The sequence below is a fragment of the Bombina bombina genome, chromosome 2 (assembly GCF_027579735.1).
Source record: "Bombina bombina isolate aBomBom1 chromosome 2, aBomBom1.pri, whole genome shotgun sequence".
Classification (NCBI taxonomy): Eukaryota; Metazoa; Chordata; class Amphibia; order Anura; family Bombinatoridae; genus Bombina; species Bombina bombina.
The window spans coordinates 1,382,554,347-1,382,564,346 of record NC_069500.1 but is presented as its reverse complement, the minus strand read 5'-3'; the positions used below and the strand labels follow the sequence as shown (position 1 = coordinate 1,382,564,346).

The 10,000-nt window shown below is 41.4% G+C and overlaps 1 protein-coding gene across 1 annotated transcript in view; it reads left to right on the top strand.

Moving 5' to 3' along the window:
* Nucleotides 1-10,000, top strand: part of UBOX5 (U-box domain containing 5) — a 99,552-nt gene that overhangs the window by 26,187 nt on the left and 63,365 nt on the right. Inside the window, exons 2-3 of the mRNA XM_053704311.1 lie at nucleotides 2,838-2,960; nucleotides 5,307-5,396. Of these exons, the coding sequence (XP_053560286.1) occupies nucleotides 5,343-5,396 (54 nt within the window). The 5' untranslated portion in view covers nucleotides 2,838-2,960; nucleotides 5,307-5,342. The remainder of the gene's footprint in view (nucleotides 1-2,837; nucleotides 2,961-5,306; nucleotides 5,397-10,000) is intronic.

Here is a 10,000-nt window from a genome sequence, read left to right as displayed (position 1 = left end):
AATACAAGTTTTACCTCTGTAATTATCTTGCATCTAAGCCTCTGCAAACTGCCCCCTTATTTCAGTTCTTTTGACAGACTTGCATTTTTAGCCAATCAGTGCTCACTCCAGGAGCTTCACGTCCATGAGCTCAATGTTATCTATATGAAACACATGAACTAATGCCCTCTAGTGGTGAAATACTGTCAAAATGCTTTCAGATTTGAGGGGGCCTTCAAGGTATAAGAAATTAGCATATGAACCTCCTAGGTTTAGCTTTCAACTAAGAATACCAAGAGAACAAAGCAAAATTGGTAAATAAAGTAAATTGGAAAGTTGTCTAAAATTACATGCCCTAATTATGTCATGAGTTTTTTTTTTTTTTAACTTGACTGTCCCTTTAACAAATTGGTCAAAAAGGGACAGTTTAGTGAAAATTACACTTTTATGATTCAGATAGGTCATACAATTTTAAACAACAATTTTTCAAATTTATCCTCAAATTTGCTTTGATTTAAATCGAATTCACCCTGCAAAAGAACAAATTAGTGATTTAAATCGATAGTCGGTAAAACCTTTAAATCATGGTTTTCATTTTTAGAATGTTTTTTTTTTTTTTTTTCAAGATTATTTTTTCCAGTTATATCAGACCATTACTGGTATGGTAAATATATCATCAGATATGCATAGATAGATCATTGAAATTATTCGGAGGTGAATTATCTCCAGTTTAATGGTTAATCATTTATATTTGATCAACTTTTCACCTGTACTTTATTTGAAGGAGAAAAAATAACAATAATAATTGAAAGTGTTACTGAACTAAAACAATAACCTTTATTTTTCATTTTTAATGCTTGCCCCTCCCTCCTCACACTTAGGTCCTTGTGAAGATGTATTCCACTCCAAACAATCTTCTATTCAGTGAGCTTCATGAAACTTAGGGGGCGACTTATCAAGCTCTTCGTCAGGCTTTCGCTTGCCTACGACTGCAGGTTCTCACAAGAGAACCTGCACGCCGTATTTAACAAGCAGCGGTCATTAGACTGTTTCTTCCCTACCCTTTCGCTACCTCTTAGGTGGTGAATTTCAATCTCCCCGGTCTAGTCCGACCGGGGAGATTGACAGCTACTGCCAGCACGTGATTGGCTGTGCTTGGGCAGGGGACGGGATTGCATGCATGCGCAAAATAGGGCTTGTGTGCAATGCTGAATTCCGCCAGGGGAATGTAGCCCGCCAGAGGAGAGTTGCGGCTGTCCGCCTCAACTTGATAAATTGGCTCCTTAGTATGGGTTGATTCTGTGTACATTTTTGCAGGGGAGCAATGGCATTAAAGGGACAATAAAGTCAAAATTAAACAATGATTCAGAATGAACATGCAATTTACCAAATTACTTCTCATATCAAATTTGCATTGTACTCTTGGTATCCATTGTTGAAAAGCCTGCATAGGTAGGCTGAGAAGCAATGCACTACTGTGAGCTAGCTGCTTGTCACTTTCTCAACCAAAGGATATCCTTCAACAAAGGATTCCAAGAGAATGAAGCCAATCTGACAATACAAGTAAATCTGAAAATTGTATGCTTTTATCTGAAACCCAAAAGTTTTCTTTCATGATTATGACCCTTTAAGATCTATTTCTCAACTCTGCATGCTCATTTTATAATATTTTTGCTGTGAAGAAGGGGCGTGTTATTTCTGCAGACACAAATTCACAGTTTTGAGAACTACAAAACCAATAATATGTGATATCTTCAAGATAGAAAAATTGTCCAAACTAATCTGACAGAAATCTCTGGGAGAGCATAACATTGTGCATGGAATAATGGAATTGATTTACCAAAAACAGACATTTCAGCCATGAATATAGAGCAGATTGCTAAATAATAAAAAGCGTCTATTTCAGGATGAATAACCTTTAGTATCTTAAATAGAAACTATATTTAGATAGATATTTTCCTCTAATTTTATTTTAAAAATCTTTATTTGATTATTTTTTTTATTTAAATCATTAATTTTTATTCACCCTGTTCTCTTGGTATTCTTTGTTGAAAAACATACCTATGCATGCTTAGGAGCAGAAATGTTATTTTTAAACAAACATTCTGGAGTCGACTGTCCCTTTAAAAACACATGCGCATTGGATGTAAGGTTTTTTGTAGATGGAAGACAACATTCCTATACTTTACATGACGTTGTTTTCATCAAAGATCTTTTTGAACCTTCCTACAATTACAAACTTTACATCAGTGACTGATGGGCAGCTTCCTAACCTATGGGTGCCACAGATGTCCAGTGGCACAGAGCCTCATTTAGGTAAAGTTGCAGGGGACCCTCTTTTTGCTGCCACCCCTCCAGGTGGCCCTTTTATGGCCGCCTTGTTTGTCCACATTATGAGTTCCCGGTCCACGTTTTTTTGGGGCCACAAAAGCAATGGCACAAATTCTTAGCTTTGCTTTAATTGGTTAGAGCATATAGTTTTAGAACTAGCAAGCCAATAATGCTATGTGTTAAACTCGCATCTAGTTAAACACCTAGTTAAAGTTCTGCTCAGGCGATGCGGAGAACTGCTAGTACCAAATGGAAACAATCAGCAGAGCTATTTACAGTCATGTGACTAGTGCTGGTGATTGGATCTGTGACAGTTTCCACTTGGGACCAGCAGGGCTCTGTGGCTCCTCAGCAGCACTTTGTGTTTCACCCCTTTTGCAGTGTTTAAATACATAGAGGTGCAGGGGTCACTCGTTTTATAATAATGGGCTCTAGACATGCTGTTTTTCTACTATAATGGCCTATTAAAACATTGCACTGTGTAATGCATACACGTTGCCTAAGCTCTGTTTAAATCTACGTTTCAGATCCCTGTTGGACTTTTTTGCCGCCCCTTGGTCTAAAGCACCTGGCTGTGCAGTAGAAGAATTCTCACCCACAGACGTCACTGCAGGGAAGCTTGCCCTCCTTTCTGGCAAAAGAGTGAGCAGGTAGGTACAGGTTGAAATTGTACTTACTGGTTAAAATGTTTTTATACTTTTGTGTAGAAGGGTGGCTCGGGGGGGGGGTAAGATAAAAAGCACCGACCGGAGTCTGCAATAGTTATGTAAACGGAGCTTTGGTAACTTGAGATAATAATTCTTAGATTTTGGTTCCTACAATCAGTATCATGTAATTTCAATATATAAACACCAGGTGGCAGTATTTAACCTTAAACAAAACTTCAAGCTTGGATTTGATTTTACATTTTATCTTTCAAGAAGGTTGAAAATACTAAAATCTGTTATTTAAATTTACTTTTTTAGAAATATTCTTAACACCTTGGGGGGGATTTTTTTTTGTCTTCTCAAATTCTGTGCTTTGGACTTGCTGAAATAGATTCAGATGGCATTTCTTGGGTATTTGCATATCTTTGCTTCTGTGTTTAAAGTTCCTCCGATAATGTTGCTAAACACAATCTTTTATTTTTAATAAAACCAATGACGTTTGTACTCTGATATAATGTGAGTGTTCATTTGCAGTGAAGTTGGAGTTTTTCTTAAAATGTTTATATTAAATTATTAAAGGTACTACTTTGCAATATATTTGTGTTGTTTATTTTGCCCCTTTCTCAAGGCTAACTCTGCTAGATATCTGTCGGTAATTGACTTTAACTGATTACTGCAAATACATTCTTTTTACTCTAATTTATGACTATGTTGAGCCTTGTTGTCTGCAGACTAAAACCCAGATTGGCTCCTATAAATAAGGCAAATGCTGGCTGGAATTTTGCTATTGAAAAATAACTCCAGTAAAATGTAATTTGGTTTAAAAACGCTAAGACTTGACTGATAATGTTCTACAGCAACACAACAGAAATGTCTTGTAATTACAAGGTGTTTACTGTCCCTTTAATGACACAAATGGCGTGTTATGTTTGCTTTTGCCACAAGCTCTTGGTTAAGACTTCAACCATTTAAAACCACAGTAAAGTCAAAATGAAACTTAAATGTATTGGACAGAGCAGGACATTTTTAAACAACTTTGCAATTTTTAGTAGGTTTACTTATTTCTCTTCTTATCCATTGTTGAAGAGTAATCTTAGGTGACCTCAGGAGCGTGCACGTATCTTTAGCTTCCTGGCAACAGCATTTTATAGCAATGTTAAACATAGTTACGAACACTGCAGCTAAAGACACGTGCACACTTCTCAGCTCCTATGAGTCTATCTAGGTTTACTCTTGAACAAGGATACCAAGAGAACAAAGCAAATTCAATAAAGAAGGAAATGGGCAAAATTGTTTAAAATGTAATATTCTCTTTGAATAATTACCATTTAATTTTGGCGTTGCTGTTCCTTTAAGTGCGACATTGACGCCGCCATGCATTTTCCAGGAATTTTGTGAACTTTGTAGCCATAAATCTGATCTAAAAAAAATATCAAAAAAAGGTTCTGTGTAATGCAGAGCCAGCAGCGTGTTTGTCACTGACTCCTAGCATTTTATCCCTGGCAACTAACTTTTTGAGTTATTTTCCTTATATCTTTTTACAAATCCCACTGTCTGGTTCCTAATTTTTAGACGGATTTGTCAAGCACTGTAAAGTATAGTAGTGTATAGATAATAGCACTTATAATCCGAGAATATTATATTACTTAGCTCATATGTGATGCCAATGATTCACACAAACATATATCTGAGCTAGCTCTTTTAGTAACAGGTAAAAATCCCCAAATCTAAAATTCCAAAATCCAAGCTTATTCTGAAATATATCATTTTTAATTAGTAATTAAAAAAAAAAATACAAATTTTTCTCTGTCTGTGTATTTAGTTTTGTGTTCTAAATATGCAAATAATAGGCTTTATTTATTTAAACAACAAATATCGCCTTTCTGATTACAGTACTGTAGTATATTAAACATTATTAAACTACCTTTAGGTTGCGTGTATAATCTGTATTATGAAATATAAGATGCGGAATCTGTTGGCGCTCTACAAATAACCAATAATAATGTAAATATTGCCTAAATGACATAAGATGTTTACACTTAATTCCATCCCCTCTCCAAACTGTCCCATTTTAGTGAAACAAATATTCCAGAATCCAAGCATTTTGGATAAAGGGCTTTCTACCTGTACTGCTGATAGCTAATGCATCTGTTAATCCTTTGGGCAGTAACACCACTGCAGAATTGCTGACACCCCCCCCTGCATGTGTAACAACAAGCATGTGCCAAAATCTAGTAATACCACAAATGAGGTTTCACAATTTTTAATACATACTAAATCTCTTTATTTTTATTAATGCAGTGACTATTTATAATACATAATAAGATGGTTTTTATTTGTGTTTTGAAGGTACCGGTTATAAGAGATCTTCGTCATTAGAGAAGGATGGTTATAAATCTTTGTCTTCCTCAGTACAAACCGCAAGTTGTATGTAACAAGGTAAATATGAGTAGTTTTCATTTCAGTTTTATTAATCTACTGAAAAAAATAAATATAAAGCATATATAATGCACAGTTAATTAACAAAGGCAGGTGTGCACTCTACCATATTTATGGGACTAAAGATGGGGCTAGCAGTCATATACTAACATGTACCAAAAGTAAAAGGAGAAAAGATACCCACCATATATGTGGATATTAAAGAATTACAAGGCTGCACTCAAAGCCCCCCCCCCAAAAAAAAAGCTTTATTTACACTTCTTCACAGCACCCCAAATACCCCCACAAAACAATTGTAACCTAAACAAAAAAACAAGACCAGGCCTGGAATGATCATAAATATAACTAAAAATTAGAGCAGATAAGTGTAAAAACACTCTCAAAGTTCAGCAATAGTTCCTGCGGCATCTATGTCGCGACCTGCAGGTAGCTAAATAACAGCTTAATGTTGCTCTTGAAACATATAATCCAGAATTAACTACGCTGTATTCCAGGCCTGGTCTTAGTTTTTTTTGCTTATGTTACACTATTGTTTGGGGGGGGGGGTATTTGGTGGTGTTGTGAAGAGGATTTTATTTTTATTTGGGGCTTTGATTGCAGCCTTGTCATTCTTTGATATCCACATATATGGTGGGTATCTTTTCCATCTAAAGGGGAGGAGAGTCCACGGCTTCATTCATTACTGTTGGGATTTAAGAACCTGGCCACCAGGAGGAGGCAAAGACACCCCAGCCAAAGGCTTAAATACCTCCCCCACTTCCCTCATCCCCCAGTCATTCTTTGCCTTTCTTCACAGGAGGATGGCAGAGAAGTGCTGAGGATTCGGAGTAGTCCCTTATGGAGGGTAGTACTCTTCGCAGTGGGACTGGAGTTTGAAGTAGTCCTGTCAGCCTCTCAGTGAGAGCCTGGGCGAAAGTCCGGAGATGCAAGGAGAGTCTTTCTGCGAAACCATCCCGACTCCTATTAACAGCTCCACAAGCAATCAGCGTTGACTAGTTTCGCTGCCTGCTTTCTGCACTCAAGTCCATGTCAGGAGCGAGGCTACTAACCTGTTACACTTGAAGGGCCGTGTTCCTGTTCCACGGCTTAGATTCTGGTAAGATAGTTTAATTTTTATACATAATAGCAGAAGACAGGGTCACAGTGTGACACCTTTTATCTTTAAAGAAATGAGGGTTAATATTCCTGGAAAGGGGATTATTGAACAACAGGGGGAGATTATGGAACTTCAGGTTACTGACGGGAGTATTGCACGGTCCTTTTTGGCACGTTTTCTTCTTAGTGCAGGGGTGGTCCTGCCAGGCATTCCATGTGACCGGGTGTGCCTATCTCTCTTCCTCTGTTGATCAGCAGCGCAGGAGACAAAGCGGTTTCTGTAGTCCGGGTCCTAGGAGGTGGTGAGTGCCCCGGCCATTGGAGGTATAAAGGTGCCTATTTATAAGTTAAGCTATTCCATTATAAAAGTGCAGGCTATGGAGGACTCTGACGCGTTAGAGGGTTCTCCCTCTTTAACAAAGTCTCATTCCTGTGTTTATTGTGAGGAGGTTCTGGTAGATCAGCCTGCTGAACTATGTTCGACATGCCATAATAAAGTTACGACATCTAAATGTAAACTGATGTCTAGTCCACTGAGCCGTCCACCTCTGAGGGTTCCTCGTCCCGTGAGGTGCGTTCCCTGCATTCATCTCCAATTGCACATGCAGCGCCCCGGGGTCCAACCGTAACTCCTTCAGGAGAGATTCGTTGGCCGTCAGACTTTGCAGACCAGCTGGAATCGGCGGTTTCGAAAGTGATCTAGGCCTTACCACGTTCTGCTAAGCGCAGGCGTAGGGTGTACCATGGCGGCCCGGCCCAGGGGTTGTCTACGCTGATGGAAATCCCAGAGGCATTATACAATGACGAGGCCTACTCCGACTCTTCGGAGGAGGACCCTTCTGAGTCGGAGTCCGTATCAGCTAACGCTCCAGGTGTGGAGGAGCCTGATTTCATGTTTAGGATGGAGAATTTGTGCTTTTTGCTGAAGCAGGTGCTTACTACTCTGGAGGTTCCGGAGCCTAAGATTCCGGAGGAACCTTCAATACCTAAGCTAGATAAGGTGTACAAGGACAGGGTAGTACCTCAGACTTTCCCGGTTCCCGTTAAAATGGCTAATATTATTAAGAATGAATGGGAGCGATTATGTTCTTCCTTTTCCCCTTCTTCCTTTAAGAAACTGTTCCCCGTTCCGGACTCTCAGCTTGAGCTGTGGGGTACCGTCCCTAAGGTGGATGGTGCTATCTCTATGCTCGCGGACAACTATTCCCCTCTAGGATAGTTTGTCGTTTAAAGAGCCCATGGATAAAAAGCTGGAAAACATGTTAAGAAAGATGTTTCAGAGCACAGGCTTTGTTTTTCAGCCTGCAGCAGCCGTTGCGGTGGTTGCTGGAGCTGAAACATATTGGTGTGAATCCCTGTGTGAAATGATTGAGGGGGAGACTTCCATCGACGAGATACAGGATAAGATTAAGGCGCTGAAGGTCGCCAATTTTTTCATCTGTGATGCCAATGTGAAAATGATTTGCCTGAACGGTGTCAGGTTTTTCAGTTTTGACTCGCAAGGCTCTGTGGCTAAATTCTTTGTCTGTGGACATGACCTCTTAAATTGAGGCTGTTCCTGCCTTTTCAAGGAAAGATTCTGTTTAATCCAGGATTGGATTCGATCATATCCACGGTTACGGGAGGCAAGGGGGCTTTCCTACCGCAGAATAAGAAGGCAAAGCCGAAGGGATCTACTTTTCGTCCCTTTTCGTGCGGATAAGGCCCAGCGCCAGCAGCCTGCTGCAAGAGTGGACCAGTCCAAGGGAACTTGGAAGACGGCTCAATCTTAGAACAAGTTTAAGCAGAGCAAGAAGCCCGCTGAGACCAAGTCGGCATGAAGGGGCGGTCCCCGACCGGTCTCTGGACCAAGTAGGTGGCAGATTATCTCTCTTGTCAGAAGCCTGGTTGCAGGACGTTCAGGACCCTTGGGTTCTGGAAGTGGTCACCCAGGGTTACAGGATAGGGTTCAGATCCCATCCGCCCAAGGGCAGATTCCTCCTGTCAAACCTGTCTTCAATACCAGAAAGAAAGAGAGGCCTTTCTAGAGTGTGTGAGAGATCTCGCCTCTCTCGGCGTTATCGTACCAGTACCCCTTACAGAACGGGGTCTAGGGTACTAGTCAAATCTTTTTGTGGTTCCAAAGAAGGAGGGCACGTTTCGTCCGATTGTTGACCTAAAGTGTTTAAACAAGTTTCTGATTGTTCCATCATTCAAAATGGAAACGATCAGTTCTATCCTACCCCTAGTTCAAGAGGGACAGTTCATGACGACTATAGACTTGAAGGACACTTACCTTCTTGTGCCAATTTACAGGGACCACTTCAAGTTCCTAAGATTTGCATTTCTGGGCCAACACTTCCAGTTTGTGACCCTTCCTTTTGGTCATGGCAACGGCCCCAAGAGTCTTCACAAAGGTTCTGGGGGCGCTACTTGCAGTGGCCAGATCCAGAGGCATTGCTGTGGAGCCTTATCTGGACGACCTCCTAGTCCAGGCACCATCCATCAGTCTCGCAGAGGATCATTCGAGGGCTCTTCTTCTTTTGCTCCAATCACACGATTGGAAAATCAACTCAGGAAAGAGTTCCCTGGTTCCCAGCAACAGGGTGCAGTTCCTGGGCACGATAATAGACTCTATGGCCATGAAAATATTTCTCACAGACCATCGACGCAGGAAGATTGCGTCCACCTGTCTTGGCCTTCAGTCCTCCTCAAGCCCCTCGATGGCTCAGTGTATGGAGGTGATCGGGTTCATGGTTTCAAGCATAGACGTCATCCCATTCGCCAGGTTCCATCTCAAACCTCTTCAATTGTGCATGTTGAGACAGTGGAACGGCGATCATTCAGATCTATCACAGCAGATATCCATGGATGCTCAGACTCGGATCTCCCTCTCTTGGTGGATCCGTCCGGAGCAACTGTCCATGGGGACATCCTTCTTGAGACCGTCATGGGAGATTGTGACCACGGACACCAGTCTGGCAGGATGGGGGGCTGTTTGGGGTGCCAGGATGGCACAAGGGAAATGGTCCCAGGAGGAGTCTCTCCTTCCGATAAATATTCTTGAACTCCAAGCAATCTACAGTGCTCTGAAGGTATGGGCTCCTCTGGGGTCGTTCAGCTTCATCAGATTCCAGAACGAAAACATTACCTCGTGACTTGCATCAACCAGCAGGGGGGTACGAGGAGCTCCCTAGCAATGAGGGAGGTGTCTCGTATCTTGGAGTGGGTGGAGTCCCACAGCTGCTCGCTCTCAGCGATTCACATTCCAGGTGTGGACAACTGGGAAGCGGACTTTCTCAGCAGACAATCTTTCCATCCGGGGGAATGGTCTCTTCACCCCGAGGTGTTTGCGGAGATTTGTCTCAGATGGGGAACGCCGGAGATAGATCTCATGGCGTCCAGACTCAATTGCAAGCTACCCCGATACGGTGTCGAGGTCCAGGGATCCCCAGGCAGAGCTGATAGATGCCTTAGCGGTACATTGGGGGTTCAGCCTAGCTTACATATTCCCACAGTTACCACTTCTA